At 38.6% G+C, this 23249-nt stretch overlaps 1 protein-coding gene across 3 annotated transcripts in view; it reads right to left on the minus strand.

Annotated features, from left to right (window-relative positions):
* Positions 1–23249, minus strand: part of LDLRAD4 (low density lipoprotein receptor class A domain containing 4) — a 239403-nt gene that overhangs the window by 144572 nt on the left and 71582 nt on the right. For 2 of the 3 annotated variants that reach the window (XM_082286793.1, XM_082286792.1), the window contains exon 3: positions 3513–3653. In XM_082286793.1, coding sequence (XP_082142919.1) covers positions 3513–3653 — 141 coding nt within the window. Of the gene's footprint in view, positions 1–3512; positions 3654–20973; positions 21021–23249 lie in introns of those variants that run through there. The other variant, XM_082286797.1, reaches the window with a different exon arrangement.

Below are 23249 nucleotides of genomic sequence, written 5' to 3' on the forward strand. Positions count from 1 at the left end.
CACATACAGATCACAGAAAAGTCAACTACCTGTAATGTTTTCCACCAAATAATTAAAAAACCTAAAATCTCCACCACCGCAACCCTTCTCAGTAAGACATAACTTGGACGCTGCAGTCTGCAGACAACAGACTACACTTCCCATTTCAAAATCTAATTTACTTTTAGCAGGACAAGGCAGGCTGATCGTTTGTTGTGAAACAAAGGGAAATGCTCAAACAAATGAACTGTGTCCTTCTAGAAGGCAGGCACATTGTTCTTTGGAGTCCAAATTCTCCAGGTCACATGAAGTGGCAAGCTGCTACCAAGGCCAAGTCTGCAATGTTTAAAATCCTACTCTTTGCTTTATTTTTCCTATCACGGCTTTGTGCTGCTAAATACACCTGTGACCTCCAAGTAGTCTTAAAAGAACAGTCATCTCCATTATCTCAATCAATAAGTCTTTACAGCTGATGAAAACAAAAACAAGTAGCCCTACTGAAAGCTGACGTGGGCTATGCAAAAGGCAACCTGCAGGGAGAGATGCAGTAGCACTGGGGTGTCCTCACCGAGGAGGGGAGGTGTGCTTCAACATGCATCATCAAATCTGCATCCCAGTGTAAACCAAGCAAACTGTTACTTTAACATGTTCAACTTCAATGCCTTAGCATGTATTTTGACCAAGTTGCTGGACTGCAGCTTGTGTCATCTAAAATCAGACTCTAACACACCTTGGATTTTCCCAGCTGCCCTCCTATTTCTCTGTGCTACACAGAGTGAATTGCCCACGCAGCAGAATAAGGCAGACCTACCTATAAGTCAGCAAAGGAAAATTAATACAACCAAAGGGCTGCAGAGATACACATTTTGTTTTCCTTCACACACGTGAGACACTGAGTTCAGTAGCAACATTTTTACAAGGACATGTAATGATAGCGCAAGGGGGAATGGCCTGAAAGGGAATAGGTTTAGATCAGGTAGTAGGAAGAAATCTTTTACTGTGAGAGTGGTAAGACACTGGAAAAGGTTGCCGTGAGCAACTGTGGGTGCCTCATCCATAGGAGTGTTCAAGGCCAGGTTGGATGGGGCTTTAAAGCAACCTGTTCCAGTGGAAGGTGTCCCTGCCTACAGCAGGGGGATTGGAACTAGATGATCTTCAGGGTCCCTTCCAACCCCAACCATTCTATGATTTAAAAGACTGAATTAACAATTAGCACACTGGAGCCATATAAGAATGGCAAGGAGAGAGGAACACCAGATCTGGGAGATGTGAACTCCTCTAACATAGGAATATCTGTGTTAAGGAAGGATCTCTTATAATCACGAGATCCAGGGAGCAGGTCACCCACAAAAAAAAAAATCTTTCTATGCCATTGCCCATGGAACTTAACTACACTGAACGAGAAGCTCCAACAAGACATTCTGAATTTGGCTGCTGGCAAGAACACAAATGAGAAATGCTTCAGCAGCTGGGGAATATGGGCTACCACTATTATGGCACATACTGCTTAAATAAACTAAAGTAGAACTTTCGTATGAAAATTTATTTATTTAGACATTGTTTGGGGGCAGTCTGTGTATAACTCTGAAATGAGATTAATATTTTTTCCATCACAGAAGGATAGAAGGTTTGAATACAGCATGAGAAAGGGATTCTTTAAACAAACAGCAGAGGGGAAGGCATACTGTTGTAGTGACAATGTGCTGTAGGTAAAGATAAGGACAGTCCCAGGGAGAAACAGGACACCATGCTTGAATGTAGACCAGCACAAACTAATAAGTGGCTCCTTTCAACACTTTCCTTCCCATTCATCAACTGCACACAAACAAGAAGATGCAAGAACAGAGCTGATATGCAACGCTGACCAGAAAGAAATACCTGGTTTAAGATTCCTCAAGTGATTTTTTTTTTTAATAGGCATTTTCTTCTTATTGAGCTGTATTACTGTCTTGTTACTAATTAGAGGGCAATGAATGTATGTACTTCTGTGTTGAAAGGCAGCCTGCTCAGCTGGGACATTTCAAGAGCATACACTCTGGTGTACTCTGGTAGGGATCCCTATTAAAATCATTGAGCAAAAGCAAGCACACATTTCTTAATTCAATGTGTCATCCCTCTAAGGCCTGGGGACCTCACTTCAGCAAGTACTCTAAAAACATTTTTTCAAAGCTGGAATAAGCCAACACAACTAACTGACATGTCCATAACAGTGTTGTTTCCTATTACCAACTGGCACTGATTTCTACCATGTAGTAGTCTGTTTAATGGACAGAACATGATAAATACAATTTAAATACAGTTTATGGTTGTATTACTTTTCTGTCTGTCTTTGATATTTTTTTTCTAAAGCCAAGGTTATGGGCAAACATGTGACCTTTTGGTTTGGACACATCACCAAAGCCTATGTCTTGTCCTCGGACTCGGGAGAGAGTTCCACTCAAAACCAAACAAATTAAAAAGAAAAAAAAAATTAAATAGCCTAAAAGAACATATAAGTCATTGTTATTTCAAAGCCACTGAAATCACTGCAGAGGTACCAAAGTAATACAAAGCACAAGATTTAAACGATTTAGAGTATAGCACTTAGGAACATGTTCACTTAGAGGTTAGAGGGTAGAAGAGAACAGGTGTATAACCAACACCTGACTTCATCCTCTGTCCTGCTTATAGCCCCATTCATTAATCACAAAAATTACAGATACATGCTGCTCATAATTGCTATTACTAATAAAATCATAACAAAACAGATAATCCTAAAACATAGTCACAATCAGAAGTTAAACAGAATACTGAGGGATGTCAGCATGGGCAGAACCAAACCATTTGGAAAGCAGAAGTAACAGAACATGACTTCTATTGTACCTGTATCTCAGCAACCTTATCGGAAATTTTATCCCCCATCCAGAAAGCTGAATTGTGATTTAAAAATAAATTATTGCAGAACAAACAAAAGCAAAAGCAGAGTTTGATATCAGTGTACATCACTGAGGGCAAAGCACTAAGAAAGCAATTCTAGTGATAAACTCTGGCACTGTGTGTGCAATATTTATGCACCAAAGAATAGCAACTAAAGCTATTTTAAATACATACCTACGAAGGTCAGTAACCTACCAAATGATGCTGATCTCAGCACCAATAAACCTAATAGGAATGATGAATAGAAAGATTATAATTTTCTTGATAGTCTTATTAGCATATAAAGACTCTTACACAGAGCATAGAATATTTTGTAGAATCTAGGAAAACAAATATTTAATTACACTTTCTCAGAGGCCCCATATGATCCATATGATTATAACCTCAATGTCTGTAGGACAAACTCCCTTTGAATAACTACAAATGGTCATGTTTAGAATCCTGGGGAAAATGTGTCACACATCCCTTCTAGTTCAGAGAAAAGTAGTATTTACTTCCTCTGTCTCATACTCCCTTGATCTCATACTGCATACCAAGTTTCCAAAAAGACTGATTTCTGAGGTAAACAGACATATCTGACATACATACATGGATGCACACAAGGAGCCAATACTCACAGCTGAAGATGCCTGGAGGTGGATGCTCTGTTACAAGCAGGCAGTTCTCTTCATCACTGTTATCCCCACAGTCATTCTGTTGGTTACAAATCAGTGAACCAAGATACAAGCATTTACCACTGGCGCAGGTGAATTTGCACTCTGAAAGGCAAAAAAGAAACCAAATCAAAAATTTGTGAGAAAATTGATGCCTACCCTTCTTCAGGGCTAAAATGACAATATATTTCAAGTAGATGCTGTAATGGTGGATGGCTCTTTGGCATTTCAACACCAAAACAAACAATATTGTACTTACAGCATTGCACATATAAATATATATGTGACACATTCCTGATCACCAGAATGAAACCACTAGAAAACCAGATTTGCCATCTGGGAAAATTCACCTTTTTTAATAATAAGCAGTATTTTTTGCAGTTCATGTTGATTATAGCTCACTTCGGACAAAGACTACGTTCTCATACATGTTTGTGTGGCACCTTGCATATTTGGGGCAAGACAGCACTATTAATAAAAATAATAATTGTCCCACATTAAAAAAAGTCTTGCATCAGCTGTAAGGCAACAGAATAGTTTGTAACCAGGAACAATCCTGTCCAGACACAGACAATTATTCCTTAACTACCTTCCCAAAGCCAATTTGTCAGTCTCCCACCTAATTACAATCAGGCAGTTGGTGTCTGCACGTCAAAATCCCACATGCTAGTGTTCTCTAAAAGTTAATAAACTTCTAAAACTCCTATAAGGTGTCTGAATGCTAAATGCAGGCATGCTGTAGTTTTTACATTTTGTTTTTACCAAAAAAAAAAGAGAACAGTTTCCCCTAAATATGATTCTGTCATGAGAACAATGCCTATGAGACCAAGTATGCTTTATAGCAAGTACTGGAGATGCAATTATGGAATGTTCACAAAAATATACACACAATTACAAAAAGCTTTCTCACTAGGCTTGTTACAAAGTTAAATACACTACACATATAGAACAGAGAACACATTATATCTAGACAAATTAAAATTTAATGATTACACTACCAGCATGTTGACAAATTCTGGTGATTGTCATTCACAAGCAGAGGCAAACCAGACGGAATTAGAAACACTCACAAGTAGTTTATTAAAGGAGTGCCATTTCCCTGAACCCTGGGCTTCCCTAAGGCTGCAGTATGGGTTGGCTGATTCTGCTTCTGAGAGATGATTTCTGATCCTTCCCAGCAAAGAGACAGAATTTGTTCATCTTCAACAGTATCAGCAAAAGACTTTGCTTTAATCTCAACTTACTCTGAACTGAGACAACAGGACCTCCAATTCTAAAAAGTCCCTAAATCAGTTACCGAGGTGGGACTCTTACTCTCGTGTGTTGTTGTGTAAAGCAAGAGTGGTAATAGCAAAGGAGAGGAAAAAGAAATTAAGAAAGGGAGCAAATTAATTTTCATTTTTCATTTGCTTTATAGATAAAGCAATTTGCAGACTTCACTCCAAACACTTTCCAAGAGTATTAATGGTATTTTGGTACACGTACCAGCAAGAACCTGCTGCAACAAAAATTTGTATGCATCAATATGTGTAACATATAAAATGTTACTTAGGAATATAGACAGAAGGCATGATATGCAAGGAGAACAAGCATTTCCTGTGGGGAAAAAAATGGGATCTATTTCACTTGGTGAAAGTGCACTTATAAAATTAGTATTTGCCTAAATGAGGTCCTGAAGTTTAGGCTTTTTCAGTCCAACCCTGCAGTCCCTGACCTATTAAAATTGTAGAATAAAATACTGTACAAACAAATTATTCTGTTTGTTACCCTGTCCTTCTCTGCTACAACAAAGAACTGAAGAGGCATTGAAGGGCTTAGATTTTTTTTTTTGAGTATAGACTATTAAAAAAATCATAACCAAATGAAGTAAGCCTTTGAAACCCCTGGAATTGAAAAGGTCATTAACAATTACTTTTGGAAAGGAGGCTCAGTATTAGCAATCTGATAATTACAATGCTTTAGGACTCTCTCCGCAATTTCATGAAGAAATTGGAACAAGAAATTAACAAAGCTGTCTTAGAAGTTGCCTTGACAGGACTCAAACTTTCCAGATATCTTAAATGAAGACTATAACACAGCATTAAATTAGAGTGGTAAAGAACATAATGCTTCTATATTAGAAAGAATCAATCACCATATTGCTTCCAGTTAGAATATGTGGCATGCTACATTGGCTAACCATTTACTGCTTTCCTGTACCTTTGTGTTGAGTCCTAATGTAATGCTTTCCATGCTTCCCTCATGGCTGATATGAAATGCTCAAGCAAGATGTCAAGTCAAAAGCAGTTAAATATAAGAACCAGATTATTCCTAGACAAAGCATTACACTTTTTGTAGCTGTATTAAAGTTCTGGGGTTTAACTAACATTATCATAAGATGACTAACCAGAAGAAAGAATTTTTGATTTAAGGTGTGGGGTTTTTTTGTCATAGGTAACAGACCACATTGATATTTGGAATCAAAAAGAAGACTCAATCAACTTTTATTGTAAAATATTATGGCTACTTCCTCACTCCCTCACACACATGAAAATTGCCATTGTGAAGGCGCATTAAAAAAAAGTCATCAGCCCTCTTGTCCCCTTTTTGATGTGCCCACATTAACTGGAAGGTTGCTCAAAACACCACAGGAATTCTGTGTTGATTTGAAAATGGGACGTGTTGTCAAAAATCATGTTGCCTTCTGGTCTCCCACCAAATCTATTTGCCAAGGAAGCAGTCATCCTCTACTGGGCCTGGCTGGGATAGAGTTAAGTTCCTTCACAAGAGACTCTGTGGTGGCTCTTTGGATTTATGGTCCAAATAGCCAGTGCTGGACAGTGCTGTAGGACAGTGTTGATGTCACACCAATGTTTTGGCTAATGCTGAGCAGTGCCTGCATAGCATTGAGGCTTCTTCTTTTTCTCACACGTGCATGTGCAAAAGTAAGGTCTACATCTAACAAAATGTAATATCAAATGGAGGATACAAAATTGCAAAACTTAGTCCACATAATTCACATTCTGGTGAAGTCTCAGGGAAATACTTGAAGGAAAAATGGATTGTAGGAACAGAATAAATTAATTAAACAGATTATTTAATGAATGTACAGATACTTCTGAACATAGAATATACTTAGGATCTGGTATTTGCAACTTGTGAACAAAAATTCAGTACTTTAATTAGTTTGCTTAGTGAATGCATTTAAACGGTGTGTGCTTTTACTAAAACTAGCAAAGAACCCTTCCTTGTAAAGCAAGATGGATCAAAGTCAGGTTGATGGGGGTAGTAGAAAGCAAATATTAGAGTATTGTGAAACTGAAACAAACCTGCAGAGGTCTGTACCAAAATACAAGCAGTGACCTCAAAACACACTGGCCAGGGAATCCAGACCAGTCCAGACTAGATCAATAAGCCTAATGACACACCAGAGAGCCCTTTTCAGTACAAAGTCTTGTACTTGGCCTGTCTAGACGAGACAGGAGGAAAAGATCCTGTTCTGAAAACAAGCCAGCATGATCCTTCTTTCATGAATAATGTTCCAAAGCTAGACAGTTTCCCTTTCCATTTTCAAGTGGCAATTAGTGAAACATCAGTCGGTTGGTCAGCAAAGCTCTGACTAGAGCTAAACCTGAAGCAAGATGACAGCTACTGGAGGTTGAAAAATATCAACCCTTCTTATAATTATGTTTTACTATGTTAATAATTATGTCTGGAGTATAATTTTAAAAACTATCTTTATGATACAGTGGTTCTTCAACATAAAATTTTAATGAACATACTTCCAGGTAGAACTTGACTGTCTTGAAAAAAAAGGAATACTAAGAATACTGTTATGAACGTTTCCCATTTTTAGAAACTGAGTGCTAGTAGTACAAATAAGTATATTGCACACATGTTCAAGGTAGATGCTTCTATGCATAAAACTCTACAATTAATACCAATTAATATACAACTGCATTTCAAATAGTTTCAAATAGTTAATTGAAGGTTATGTTTCTGTTGCTACAGCAAAGTATGGATTTGCCTCATGATACAAAAAAAAAACCTACCCTGATCAGATTTTTTGCTGTTAAATGCAAGATCTGATGTATTGGGTAGGCTTATTTTATACTTTCTGTGCCTAGCCAACACGATAATTTTATCCTTGCATTCAACTTAATTCTTTTAGACTTCATTTACACCTGACTTCATCCATATGAACAGCATTCCCATTGTTTTGTCATCCCACTTACCGTAGGGCATTTTTAATTATAGCTAAGTGCTGTTTGTTTTTCTAATGTAAGCCCATCCACAGGCCAAGGAAAAAAAGCAATGAAGTGTCATATTGAAAAAATATGGTGGTTTAGGCCACTGTTATGATGCACGTCACAGCTACTTATTTAACAGGTCTGAGATGATTATCTGACCCAGGGGCAGAATTGTCTTCCATCCATTCAAATAAAAAATAAAAACCCATATACGCAGCCAGTGATTTCAAACTGTTGTGACTAGACTGCAGTAACACGGTCCAAATGCACAAAATGAAATCCTAAGTGATGTCTGGGACTTAACTGGAGCGGAAAGGCACTCTCCCAAAATCCAACAGACTGGCAGCTGCCCGGGCAGCTCAGCCAGCAGAGGGTGATCAAATACCCTACTGAAGTCATGCAAGTGGAAGGTAAGAATCTCTTTGCCTCCAGGTGGGCTGATCTAGACCTCCAGAATAAAGGCCTAATTTCTAATTTCTTACATAGAGATGCCATTTTAAGTACATCATCATACTTCTTCATACTCCTGCTCATAACAGCCTGAAAGAAAATGTGTTTAAAGGGCATCATCACCTCTTATAAGGATAATAACAGGCAGAAGCAGTAAATTGGGGAGGGTGGGAGGAACCACACTTCACTAGAGATTAAAGAAATATAAACCACAAATACCAGAGTCAGTACAATAAAACCCTGTTCAGCCTCTCATAAACATCTGTCTGTGTATTATTTTTAATATTGTAGATTGTAGCTTTATAATGGGAAGTAAATCATAAATAGGAGACATGCACACAAGGAGCATGTTTATTTGGGAAAAAGCTTGGTTAATAAGGAAGATGGCAGGCTGCCATGCGATCTAATAAACCTCCACTGGAGCAGGGAAGGGAGGGATAAATAGGTCTCTACAAAACAAAAAAGCACTTCACGAAAAGAATGCCAAGCAGAATACCAACAGAAATGAAAGCGGATCAGCTTATGCAGGGTAAGAAGCAGAGCTGTAAGCCACAGTCAGAGGCCTGTCCTCAGTGCCCACGGCCTCATGCGGGACCAAGAAGCGAGGCTGCTCTCGGAGCCACGCAACGTGGAGACAGAGACCTTCTCTGCCCAGGGGAGATTACAGCCTTAAAACCAGGCTGATTGAAAGAAGATTGCTACTGGTTCACAACCAGTCTCATTCGCTCTTACAGTGCCCCATGCTCGCTTGCTTATCCAGCAATTATCTTTTCATCTACTTCTTAAGGCAAAGCCTGTAGCTATGCCCTTTAACAAGTTACTATTTATGTCAGTAGCTAAAAGAAGCAAACACAATATTCTTGCACACAGGTAGCAAAATCCACTGCTCAGTTCACCAGTTTGGGGCATTAGGACATTTCACCAAGCTTCCCTTAATTAACAGCCTGAATGAAATTACCCCAGACATCGTGGGGGCAACCGAAAGAGCTCCTTTGTTTTGAGATTGGCCAGTGAGGTTAGTTTTTCCCTATGATCTTTCTTCACCATATATATTTCTCTGGTGTGAAAAAGAGAAAAATCTCTTCCTCAGGGCCATTGGGGCATTAAAAAAAGAGTTTTCATCAACACTGGGAACTAAATTCAGGAGACTCGCTATCACTGAGCCACCATCCTGCCCACACAGCAAGTCTCCTCAGCTTCACATTGGGGACCAGCAGCAACCCTGAGCATGTCTCCTCAGGTACGAGACAACAGCTCCCACCACAGCACTCATCACTAATGGACAAGCCTCTCCAAGGTGATCTCAAAGACTGTCAAGCTCACTCAAATTGCCAGTTTTGCCAGCACAGAGAAAGGCCAATAAAGGAAAACCTCTTCTATTGCCACCTTCATAAATGATTTGTTCTATTTATCACTTACCTTCCCATAAAACAGCAAGGCAGTATAAGTACGGGTTTCCATTTTCTGCTCTTCTACCCATTTGCTTTTCCTGGCCTGGCAATGCCCAAAGAGAACTGGAATGCCAGGACTTCTCAACAAAAGTCAAGAACTGTGTCTCCTTCTCCTCATTCACGTGAAGATCCTTCACACCCCCACTAAAGCACCCTGACACCTTCTCCAGCCACGAAGCTTCTGCAGAAACATCTTTCCAGCAGCGTGTGCCTGGTGCTCCCCAGCACAGGGACTTGTGTCCGTGCCAACAACTCAACAAAGTCACAGTCTTGACACTGACCCGGGGATTCACTTGGTTCAGAGCCCACAGAGAGAAGGACACAGCACCATGGCAGACCCTCACTCCATCTTATGGGAAGAAACGACTTGTGAGGAGGGATGAGTTTCCAGGAGCCATGGGAAGGCCTTGTGTCTGCACTGACAAACCCCACAGGAGCCCCTCTGCTCCCATACATTTCTATACATACTAGCAAATTTTTCCAAGACAAGTATGGGGAAGGGGAGAAAGAGCACTGGTGACTCAACTAATAACACTCTCATTTTCAGTAGAAAAATTACATAAGGAGACAATTAAAGATACATTAAGCGCGTACCTTATAATTTTTGTCAAGCAAAATGTCATTATCATGGGCAAGTGCAGGTAAGAAGGGTATGTGCAAATGAGATCTTTTTAACATCTCATTCTCCTTAATCATAATTCAAAGAATTCTTGAATTATGGTAAATATTTTAAAATTATCTTAGTTGGTGTTCATCTTAAGAAATCTTTAATAATCACAAGCAGTGCCACTTACCAGGTTTGTAGAGTACTGCATATGTAGAGGAATATAAAATTTAAAAATCACATTACTGTAGCAGTTCCTTGTTTTTTCTTTGGAATATTGTTTACTTAACAAATAGCTCAAGACAAGACCATTTTAGCAGGCAAAATCATAATTTTTGAATCCAGAGAAACACAAACTAAACCATGTCCCTTCACAGATGCCTTGCTAAGTTTTGACTGCAAGCCCAGATGAGGACACAACAGTTACTGCAACACCCAAGGGTTATCTGGGGTTGGGGAGTATGGGTTGATTGGTGGGGAAAAGTACTGTCTTTATGTTTTCTGATGTTAAATTAGGTCAGATTAAGACTGTGACCCCTGTAGGGCAGGAACTGTTTTAAGCTAGTTCTCCTAGGAGTTACTGAACTACAGAACAAATACCATTCTCATCTGAAATGGTGTAATGGTACTGAAGCAAGAAAGGGTCAGATAATAGACCCAAGAACTCGACTTTTCATAAAAGCAATGTATAATGCAGGTAAGAGTATACTGTGTTTCAGGCGGCTGTTCAGATGTCAGCCTAATACTGATGACAGTACTTTCTTTTTCATATGTCTTCCTGAGCACAATGTGCAGAAAATATAAGAGAAATTAATGTATTTACTATGTGTCAGGATACAGGACAGTTATGGAGCTTCCACTGCAACGTGAGTTCCAGATTTCAATGGACAACAGCGTTCTTGTTTCATTTCTCAATGGCATTTAAATTGTGCAATGCACACTAATGTGAGTAATGAAAAGTCTGTTATCATCTGGATCATGTTCTCTGATCCACACCTGCAAAGATTTGCATGTTCCTGAAGTAAACACTTTGTCACTGTTAGATTTTGTACTTTAAGAGCAATTTCACCTAAAGTCCAATTATCTAAGAAGTGTCTAACTCAGTTCACTGTGCCTCAGTGTTCACATAAAAAATATCATTAAATAATACCTAGCTTACAGAGAAACAGATTGCTCTCAGTGGTTTGCACCATACAGCATAGACAAAGTTTTTACAAACTAGTACTGTCTTGTATTAATTGTTACTAAACTCTTCCCTCCTTATTCATCTCTATCTAAAAAAATGAGTCACACATTCTATTCACCTTAGTATCTTTGCCAGAAGGCTGGGGGGTTTGGGGTAAGCCTTTTAAACAAAATAAACAAAATAATTCCTTTCTACCTTTCTTCAATTCTTCCTTTCTAACAGTTTCCACGAACACTTCCTCTCAGGTATGTGTTGCACTGCAAATGTACACAGAGTCCCACACATATACATTTCCAAATAGTGGAGCTGGTGGTCATTTGGTTTGACTAATATTTTCCACTACAAACACCTTGGAGAATCCCTTCCATATTCGCTGCATGCAGCAGGTCTGTGATGTTGAGCTGGAAGAACACCCACAGCCTACAGAAGTGCCTCTTCTATGTCCCAAGAAATTCTCTTCTGCTTTTATGGAAATAAAAACTGTTTAAAAAAAAGCAGTTATCTTCCCATTGTCTGCATCAGGGGAGTCTCTGGCAGCCCTCCCAAATAACTAAAAGGCACAGACACTGCAAGGCTCCAGCAATACCACTGGCAGAGCAGCAGCCCAAGCCATACTGGGACAGCAGGGGAAGAGGCAGATTAACTGCAGTGGGGGAAGGAGGTGAGCTCTGCTTCCCCCCACCTGCACACAAGATTTCCATTTCACTTCCAGGTACTGCCAAGTACAGCCATTACTACAACCACCAGATGCTCCTCTTCTGTCCACAAGTGCTCCCAACACCAAATGCATGAGACAGACAGGCACGAAGAAGAAATGTGAACACAGAGCCAGTATTTTATGCATTGAGAATGCCTCATTTAGTAATCTAAGCAGCATAGTTTCAATAAAGATTATTTCAAACTACAATTACACGATTTTTTTTTAAGCATCAGCAACATATTTGACCATGTAGCAGGTATTTAACCAAGATTATGTAACTATTTCCATGGCCAAAGTGCTTACAAAGCAGACTGTGCAGAAAACACTGACACGGGCATCCCAAAGAAATCTCTACCACTTAGATCTTTCTGTTGTTGCAACAGTATCATTTAAAAATGGACAGTGTGTTTAGGACAGTGCATTTCAGGCTGTGAACATGAACATACTACTAACAAGATGCTCGATGGTGCTGAGTCTATGCTTGCACTATGCATTATCTTGGGAAACTTTATGGTAGAGAAAACCAAAGCAAATTACTTCCCTTTCCCAATCCACACTCAACTTTACAGATACACTGAGTGTTTAAGTGAAAAAGTACCTAAGAAGTAGGCACAAGCTTAACACAATGCAAAACTTGAATATAAACAGAGCCTCTAGTTCATAAGCTCAAGCCACAATGACACTGCATGTGAGAACCAACAAAAACAAAAAAAAGGCGGAGCACCGTGTCGCCGTGAGTGCTTTTGGCTGGCACTGCTGCCCAGGGCCAGCTGGCTGGGGCATGGCACAGCCTTCCTCTGACATCAGCTGCAGTTCACATCCATGTGCAGCCGCTCCTCCAGAAAGAGACAGAGAAACAAAGGAGGTTTTTGACAGGTCTGCTTGAATCAGAGGGACCATCGGATCCAAGCTAAGTGCTGGGGTGGTGAGGATGAAAAGACTAGAGTGGGGCATTAAGGGAGGATTGATGGTGCCTGGGTGTCCAGGTGTGATGCTAAGGGCTTGTCTTCACAGGTCACATCTAGATATCTGACTTGGGTGAAGCCACACAGCCTGGCACCCTCCTGGCAAAGCTGGCTTTGAGAAGTTAACCATGCTCGTCCTTTCCTAAACACAGTTTTGCAAAAGGAGATCAGTGTAGTGGCCAAGTGGCCACCTGTTGTGCACTGTACCAACACACCTGAGCAGTGCCTCCCTGCCAGGCACACATCCAGTGACCTGGGCTTGAGGTACCACTGATGGTTGAAGCTGGCTTTTCTGACAAAATCTGCTTTGCGTTTGAGATCCAAGTAGCACACAATCTACAAACCACACCCCAAAACCCTGACACATTACCTCATGCCTACAGCTGCTCTGGACATGATTTCTGTCTGTGGTTTATCTTAATACACCAGACTGGAAACTACTGTGGCTGACATACAGATCAGTCATGCCAGCCTTGAGACAGCAACGTCTGTCAGAGAGGCAGTGTAGGCAGCCAACAGCAAAAACCATTTCAGACATCTAATTTAAACCTGCCACTGTATATCTGTCAAAAGCCTCACAGAATTTTTTGGGTGGGCACAAGAGAGGGGACTAGGATAAATCTCCAGTTACAGCTCAAGCTATCAGTGTATCGATGACAAGTTAAAGCACATTAAAAATTGTACAAATGATGTGCTGAACAGCGAGAACCTCCCAAAATCCTGCCAGCCATGAAAGGAATAAACAGCCAGAGCATTGGAAACTCAAAAGCAACTAATTGTGTTTTAGGCAAGCTGGTTTGTACCAGCTCATTATTAATAATCTGTTCAAAGATGGTGATAATTTTCTGCATTTTTGTAAGTCAAGATAATTGAATGGAGGTCAATTTCATAGCACTGGTCCCTCCTCAGAATACTTCAAATAGGAAGCTCATAGTAAAGCAAAAATCCAGTTAATACACCATGCTGCTCATTTTCAAGCAAAAACAAAGGAACAAAGCATTTGTTAGAGCTTCCTAATAACCCTCTAATTTAGGGTCCTTATGCTTAAAAAAATTTTGAGACACTAAGAAACACCATCTAAATAGATTCATTTTCCTTGTCACTAGGTTGTATTTCTTTAAAACACATCTTACTATTGAATGTTACATTAACATATAGAAAATACTTCTCCAGAGAAGAAATCAGTCTAAAATCCAGGATGCAGATGAAGAGTATTTTATAATTTGCAGGCACTGTGTTCAGATAAATGAATATAAAAAGAATGATCCTCAAGAAAGAAAGCAGAAGTCCAACAGCTACCAATACTAGGTAAGGAGCAATCTAGCACACAAATCTTTGGAAATCAAATTCAAAGGTGGGTGAAAGTGTAATATAGGACTCCCTGATTTTTTTCTTCGCCCAGTTCTCAGCTGCTTACTGAGACATAACAAAGGCTACAATTAAATTAACGCTGTGAAGACATTAGTACATTCTAATGTTTGTGCATCTAATCTGTTGTTTGTAAGGTCTGATCTGAGATGTGGCTTCCAGTGTACAAACATCATCTATCCTATGCAATATTAAGCAAAAAGCATTCACCTGAAGTACTTCAGCAACATCTTAAACAAACCTTTTGTACTTTGTGTTACAGTGAATTAGGAACAAACTACCTAGAGAAGTTGTAATTAACAACACTGGAGAAATAACTGAAATATGTCTTTTTATACTTCATGCAGTAACTGTCTTTGAGTTGACAGTAGATTATTTAAAGGTGCTTTCCTACCTAAGAGACAGAAGCAGTGATTGCAGGACAACAAATCCTGATAAAAGGTCATTTGAAAGAGTAGGAAGTCCCCTTCATAATGGATCAGGGTTATAAAAAATGTAAGAAAAATTTCCTTAAATGACCTATGTGTAAGGTGATTTTGTGAAGTTTACCTATTTTAAACAGCAAACACACACTTTAATACTTATTGATATACGGTATGCAGTCATCAAAGCCTTCAAAATGGGATTAACCATTTGAAAAAGATGAGCATGTTTGTAACAGATATGCATGTATAACAGTAAAAACTTACAGTCTTCAGAACATATTGCTGTTGTTAAACTCATAGCTGAAATGGTAGCACGTATGAGAGAAGGATACAGTTTGGGTTTAGAGTTCCAAGTATGACCTCACACACTCAGTTTTATTTTTGTCAAAGCTTAAAATATTGAATGAAAAAACCTTATTCTGCAAGCACATACTAAGCAGACCATTAATAAAAGAAAAATTAGGTTCTCTTGTGACTAAAACATCAACATTCACATGATGTCACACGGCAGAGTACCTGACTACTCTTCTTCAAAGGCAAAATTCTGGCAGAGCTGCTGGTAGCTGAGATGGATGCCGTTTGCTTTGAGGAACACTGCTCCTCAATGCTATTCCTCAGGATGCTATTTTTGATTTCCATGGCAATTTCTTGGGAATACAGCTGTAGGGTGTTGTTTTTTGAAAAACTTAAATAAGTAAGTTAGGGCAAACATCCTAAATGCCAGGTGTTTGAGAAACACTCACAAAAGAATAGCTGAAGAAAAGAATTCACTCTATTTCAGATTTCCGAATAGAACATTAGGGTCTTTCAGAGAATCACCAGCCTACAGCTTTCTAGAAGCGTAATTCCATCAGACAAAAACTGGGTAAAAATTAATTCTATTTGATGACATCAATGATGGAAGGAACTCACATACCTAGCCTGTCTACAAAGCTAGCATTAAAACTGTAAGCATCAAAGAAATGGGCAGTGGATATGGAAGGCTAGGCATCTGTCTAATAATACGCTGATGTTTAGTAGCTCTGTCTCATTTTGACATTTTGGGGGCTAATCACATGTATTTTAATGATAACTCACTTCACTGCATTCAACTCCTAAACATGTATTTTAAATAACTTGCTCACTATTTTCTTTGACACTAAAGGTGACCTATATATATTAAGATTGTGGAAAGATACTGTGAATATAGAGAGAGAGGTATAGGAACATGGAAAAGGAAGACTAAAAAAAGAGAGGAATGTTTTGCCCCTTCTTATTTTTTTAGAACATTAATTATTTCATTCTCTCATATTACAAGTACCTAAAGATGAGAGAGGACTACTCCTTAAATCACTTTAAAACTCTCTAGATAATATCTTCAACCTTAATGGGGCTTCACATATTTATTTCACTTAAAGCTCATTTATATCACATGCCTAGCAATCAGCAGCCTACATCTTGTCTTTTGCATAAAGATTTCTCCAAGTGTCTTCTAAATATTTTTTCTCTCTCAAGCCACATATCAACAGCAAAACAAGGAAAGAATAACCTGATTTTAAAAAGAATCTTACCAGTGTTCTTTTCTTATAAAATAATTTCTTTTTTTACAACATATAGGCAAGTATCTTGCAAAGAAATAAAATCAAAGAACAAAAAAATCCTATCTTTCCGTATTTTTTCCTTACAAAGTTGAACTCTGATTCATGTGCCATTACATAAAGAGACACGTACTTTCACATGAATATATCTAACAGCAAACACAAAGCATAGGCATTGCAGGCCAAGGTTTGAAACTAAATCTGGCCTAAGATGTATTGACCCAGGGATTCCTTCACAAAGTACTCAGCCTGTGAATTATTTCATACTTCTTAAATACAAGGACAACGTAGAGTTCAAAATCTCAATGCAGAAACATCATAAAAAAGCACTGGCTTGTTTTATATGGAAATTTCCACGAGTCAATAAGAAACACATTTTTTATTTTAAACACAGTATCATCTGATTTAGAATCCATGTATCAACAATATATTATATAACGTATGATGTGATTAAACAATGCAGGTTGCAAAAGCACATTCCAAAAACACATGGAATAGTCCTGCCAGACTGTACTTCAATTTTCCAGCTTCCGTTTTAATACTTGATGTCTGCATACAAAACCAGCAGGCCAAACAAGAAGACTGGCCTGAATTATTTTCATATAATATTCAGGAGAAAAGAGATTTGCTGGCTGCTGTACAAGGGAGCTGCCTGCAGTACTGCACTATTACATTTGCAAAGTATGCAAGACTTAAGTCCTGTAAAGAACACAACATGGAGCAGCAGGAAAGGAATGCCTAACGTTGCATACCAAAAGATCCAGGGGGAAAAGCTATTATGTTGTCTTAAGTAATAGTTCTAGAAAATTTTCTTTCAGGAAAGTCACAGAAGGTTTTGTAAGATCTTGAAACAAAACCATTACAATTCTTTTCTTAGCTGCAGTTCTCCCACAGTCTATATGATGCTGGGCAAGCTATTTGGATCTTCCCAGCGTACCTAGAGCTGTAACAGTAACAATAACAACAATTACAATAATAATAATAATAATGATGATGATGATGATGCCACTACTGCTGCTGTGAAATGATGTAGACATGTAAAGCTCATGATGACTGTAAGAAGGAAGGTATTGAGGCAAACTGAGCAACACTACCATGTATCCCAGTGTAAATGAGAACCTCTATTGATTAATAATTTTAATAATTTTCTAGTTCTATTCATTTTTTAAATCTCATCTACTATTAATTCATGTCTGTTATCTGCACAGATTTTCTCAGTGGAAACTGTGTTTCAACTGGGCCACCCAGACAGCTATCAGATGAGATAAAATGCTCTTGCTCACTTCCATTTAATCCAAAAATTTATCTCTAAAGAAAAAGTAAGCCAAACAGGTTTATGTCTCATCTTGCATGACAAGCCCCTTTTTATTGTTCAGACATGGTTTCAAGTGTCTCTTTTCAGCCATCTACAGAGAACAATTAAATCAGTACATAACTAGAGCTGTTGCAGTGGTCAGTGGAGCTTTACCTTGTTTATCTTTCATTTCCTGAGGCAGATACATCACCTGAAGAAGAAACCTTGAGCAATATTCTCTTACAAGACTAATCCATATTCTTGCTTCCCAGAATCTAATCTCTGTTGTCAGTGAAGTCAGTAATAAAGAGGATCTTTACTACAAGATTGAAAAGATCAGGATTTCAAGGAAAATCCTGAGGAAGAATGATTATAAATTTCTTGCACTGATATACAATGATGTCTTTGTCCCCAATGACACTTCCCCTAAATATTTCAAATTAAAGTAGTCAGAAATATGAAAATGCTTTATCTATGTATGAAGGAAAAGAATACTAGCAGGGTATATGAGGCATCCTAAGGACAGAAAGCTGCCATGAGCTCTGTCTAAAATACTGTGCATCACAGTCCATGTCAATTGTCCATGACCCTGTCACCTCTCCACCCTGGAGGCCATGAAATTGGGCCTGTCTGAGACAGCCATCATTTCATGATGGCTCTGGGACAGTTCAGAACATAAAAAACTATTGCCATGTTAAATTACTAATTTATGAGAAAGGTGTGAAGGTTTGAAAAAACTGCTCAGAGATTTCTGCTGAACCTGAGAAAGGTTTTGAAGAGGAATAAAAATAAAAGCACAATTAGTGGATGACTGAATCTAGCTTACACATTGTCTTTGGTTTATTATTCCACTCCCCAGTATGTTAGGGAAGGATAATTTTAAGAAGAACTACACATGAACAGAGATCAGTAACACTTGTCTTAACTGCTACTAAAACCTGAACAGCCATTTTATTTTATTGCCAGTTCAGCCACTAGTACCAATGGGTCAAGGGCTCAAGTTCACTTCCCTTTGACACTGTGTCTTCAGTCACAAACTCAGTCATGATAGTATGTCTCTCAAGAGTCCAATTTCAATTGGACCGCAATAGGATCATAAGAGGAATTTCTACAGGATATAGCGCTACACCTCAAAACAGGGACCATGCTTTTCTGTGACTGCATGCAGCCCTACACCCCACTGATGCTCCCCAACTCCAGTGAACAAGCAGTGCCCAATGCTGATGGAAAGGAGTCTCTCCTGCAAGAGCAGTCATAATTGTGCAGATGTACTTGCAGCACATGACAGATCCAGGCGCTCCTCCCAGTTTTGCTATTCCAGAAAAATGAACAGGATAATTAAGCATGTTTGGATTTACTGAGCTGGCAGATTTAGTACTGAAGGAGAACACCTTGTGCAGTAAGCACAGTCCTGATGCATGCTACATTACCTGCAGGGCAAAAGGAGACAGCTTTATTTGCATGTCAGCTTCCCCTCCATCTTGCATCCAGTGATTTCCCTACTTTCTCCTGCCATGCAGAAAATATCCTTATAATACGGAAGTTTTCAGTCCAAACTAATATTGATAAGCTCACAGTTTTGCTGGCAATGCCAGTTAGCTTCTGAAAGTGAGCTTCATGTATGCTTTTTTCCATCTTTCTTACCACAGACAGCCAACAGACACTGGTCCTCCAGAATTAAAACTAATTCAATTTTTTAAATATTCACAACTGGTTATTTAAGGAATCACATGCACACACAAATTAGTGCCAAACATAATGAAAAGGGGCAATGAAAAGCCTATGAAAAGTCTATCATTGATATTAACATATTATTTGACAATGTCATAAATTATTAGATGTAAAATTACACAGAAAGTTGAATTTTAAGTTTCTTAGAAGTCCTCACTCTATCTGCACTCAGCACCTTAGCTGTATCTTCCTTATAATTGATATTTCTAGATTTTTCATAGATATCTCCTTCCTTCCTCATGAAATGTGAAATTTGCCATATGCTTGCTGTAAAACTCTGGTTTCAGAAAATTTTCCAAGGTTTCAGGCTACTGTTTCAATAACAAACGAAAAAAATTACTACAGAAACAACAACAAAAAAGTTATTTTAGCATTAAAAATTCCTTTCTTAGAAAAATTTACAGTTTTATGGGGCAGTAGTGAGAAAATTTTAAATGCCAAATGTGCTTAAGTAGTTGCAAAAAAGCTATCACCAACAAAATCCTCTTACATGACGGTTCGTGCAAGTTCTTCATGTACTCTTTATAAAAAAAAAAAATTTAAATTAAAGAGTAACACATGATGTCAAAGCCCAGAATCTAGGATTTCAAGAACTACAGCCCATTTCTGCTCCTACTGGTGCTAAGTTTTCATCACTTTACACACATTTGAATCACAAATACTTGCATACCTTGCTGCTACACAAGGAAAAGTGTTAGGTGGCATAAGCAGAGCCCGTTTAGACTGTCTGATGGCAGTAAGTTTCTAACTAAAGCTTTTAAATCCCAATTTTGTAATAAGGCTCCTTACACATGATCATCTCTCCTGGAGGAAGAGAAACAGTGGTCTTAAAAAAATATAAAAATTTTGCTCTTCTTCAAAATGTGTTGTAACTCAAAACACACACACACACACATCTCCCCCAGACACCAGTCCATGCACTGCTAGAAGGGATCTCTCAGTCACTTACTCCTTAGCATAGCTCATCCCCAGAAACCACTACAGTTGGCTTGGTCAGGTCTTGGCCGGACCACTGAAGCCAGCAGAAGCCAATCTCTCTGGCTGTAAGCTGGAACAAGAGGGTCGTGACAGCTTCCAGGGGAGCCTCCTGTTTGACCACTGCTCCCTCTCCATGGGGAAGAGGGAAAAACCCACACAGTCCAGCTCCCAAGCTACCAGCTGGACCACAACCCATGAGAGGAGATGGTGAGTCTTATGCAAGGCTCTTCTCTTTTAGAATGATCACCAGCAAGAGGTGAGAAATGTGGCACATGCATAGGGCAGCTGCCAGGAAACTTGTGGTCCACGTATTGAATTCATTGTGTGCACTGCTGTTGGTCCCAAAAAGCTTCCTGTGGCAAATTTACAAGTGGAGCAGAGCTCGAGAGGAGCTGGGAATCAGAAAGTAGGAGGAACATTCAAACTGACAGAAAACTGCAAATGCTACAAAGAAGAAAGTGACTTACCTGCTCTACGAAAATTCCCCTTGCAAGGATGAAAAGCTGTGTGGTCTGTCCCTGAGGCCAAGGTGATTTGACTGAGGAACATGAAACCATGCTTTAAATAGATTGCTTGCATCACATATGACAGGCCACAAAATAAATACTTTGGCTACCAATAAGGTCAGTAGTGAAGTCTCAGGGATTGGAACAACATAAAAAACTGAAAAGCAAATCACAGGCTCAGCTGCTTCACTGGGTTTTTTTAGCACAACTTGATTTGAGCTTAGGTAGAAGAGTCAGCCCTTCTGGCTACACCCAGAGTGAGAAAATGTGAAGGGAGAACAAAGCGAAATGGCTGAAAGTAACTTTAATTCAGGCACTTCAAAGAAAATAAGGATATGTGTGTCCTGAATGGCAAAGGCTGAAATTACTAAGCTGTGGTTTATTGTAGACGTGGCAGTTTCATCCAGGTAAGCTTTATAAAGAGACAGGTTATCTTTTAATTGATCAACAGATACAAGTGGAAAAAACAGGCAATGTTTGGAGCATGCAGACTTGTCATTCAGGATCTTTCTCAAGGACCAGAAGGAGGAGTTGCAATGCAAACAGATTGTCTATTTTCTCCAACTAAATCAGATGGTCTAATAAAAGAAACTACCACCTCCTATAATTTATGCCTTGTAGAAAGTACTGATACAGGGATGTATAGCTCCTCCTGATACATTTCACAGCAAATAGAACAGCTCTTCTCAGTAACAAGAGTACCCATGAGATCATCAGACCTGCAATGTCTTCCAAAGTCAGCATAAGTCATTAAGGGGAAACTGAATCTCCAGATATCTAACAATAAAGTCCAGCAGAATAAATCTAAGGATGAACATTTCATTTGACACACTATGCAGCCACACACCTGCTAATATCAATATCTAAACTCTAAACCATATGCAATTTACTCTTTTTGACATCTACAACAGTTGGTCAGGAGAAGACATGGCCTTTAAAAAAGTAACCATTGCAAATTTCAATTACACTATCATAGGACATAAAAAGCAGTCACCTTTTTTTCCCAGAGAATCACACTGAAACAAAGCAACTGTTATTACTACTGAGAAACAAAAACTAAAGTTACATCCTATCTTTAGTATGACAATTGTCATAGCTTTTCCAGTCACCTTTATTTTAGCCTTTGTTCCTTCAATTTTTATTTTCATTTCTTGTTCGAATAGAAACCTATTTGCTATTTTACGGATGCGGTTTCAGTTCTCCATAATTCTTTCTAATATAAAAACTCAGCTAAACTTAGCTGATTGTTACATGTTTAGAATACAGAAATCTAGTAAGAAGGATTACAACCCAAATAACTTCTTGTGGAGACTGCTTCTGCTGTAGAACTTGACAGAAGAAAAAAAAAAATCCTAACACTACTACTTTCAACCAAGCTGCAGAACAAACTGAAAGTAAGGAGGGAAGGGAAGAGTTATTGTCTCACTTCACACTAAACTATTTAGTCATTCTTAATCAACAACAGTAACAGTGGCAGGCAAGAATATTCTCAATATGTTAGAACATCTGCACAATGATGAGAGAATGCATTTCCACAGTGGATCAGAGCAGTAATGTCTCTTCCTCTACATATTTGAATCTTTTTAATATTATGAGACTTGAAATACTCCTTTCTAAATGGACATATTATTCAATTTTGTCCCTTCTGGTAGATGCATTTAGAAAAACTAATTGTTCTTAACAACTGTTCAAGTTTTATTAAAATGAGATCTCTCGTACTGTTTACACAAAGACTACCTTGTTCTTTATTTCATTTCTAGTTTCCAAAGAATGGTCCTGAAAGATTCAAGTACAATAAAGGCATGAGGGTCTGCAGATATTCTACACACTACCCTCAAAGTTTAAGTTGCACTTTTGAAACCTCGTAACAGGCATAAGAAATTGACAATATTACATAACACTGATCAGTAAAAGAATTCACTTTGGAATGCCTTTGTAAAATTATTTCTCTTTTTATATCTCAAGGATTACTGCTCCACTCCATTTAATGATTCATTAATGCCACAAAAGTAAAATGAATATGTGAGGTTAACACTATAGCTATTAGCTGTAACCTAACCAGTGTTATACTGCATAATTGATCTATTTTCTTCAAGAATAATATTCAGGAAAAGGGAATTACTACTACCATCTCTATAAAAAGTACAGAAAGCCTGGGGCAAGTGCGTGGGATAATAGCAAAGACAAGAGAAAGGAAAATGGGAGCGCACCAAGAGTTTATTTATAAATATCTGGGA

This window comes from Coloeus monedula (assembly GCF_965178545.1).
Source record: "Coloeus monedula genome assembly, chromosome: 1".
Taxonomy (NCBI): domain Eukaryota; kingdom Metazoa; phylum Chordata; class Aves; order Passeriformes; family Corvidae; genus Coloeus; species Coloeus monedula.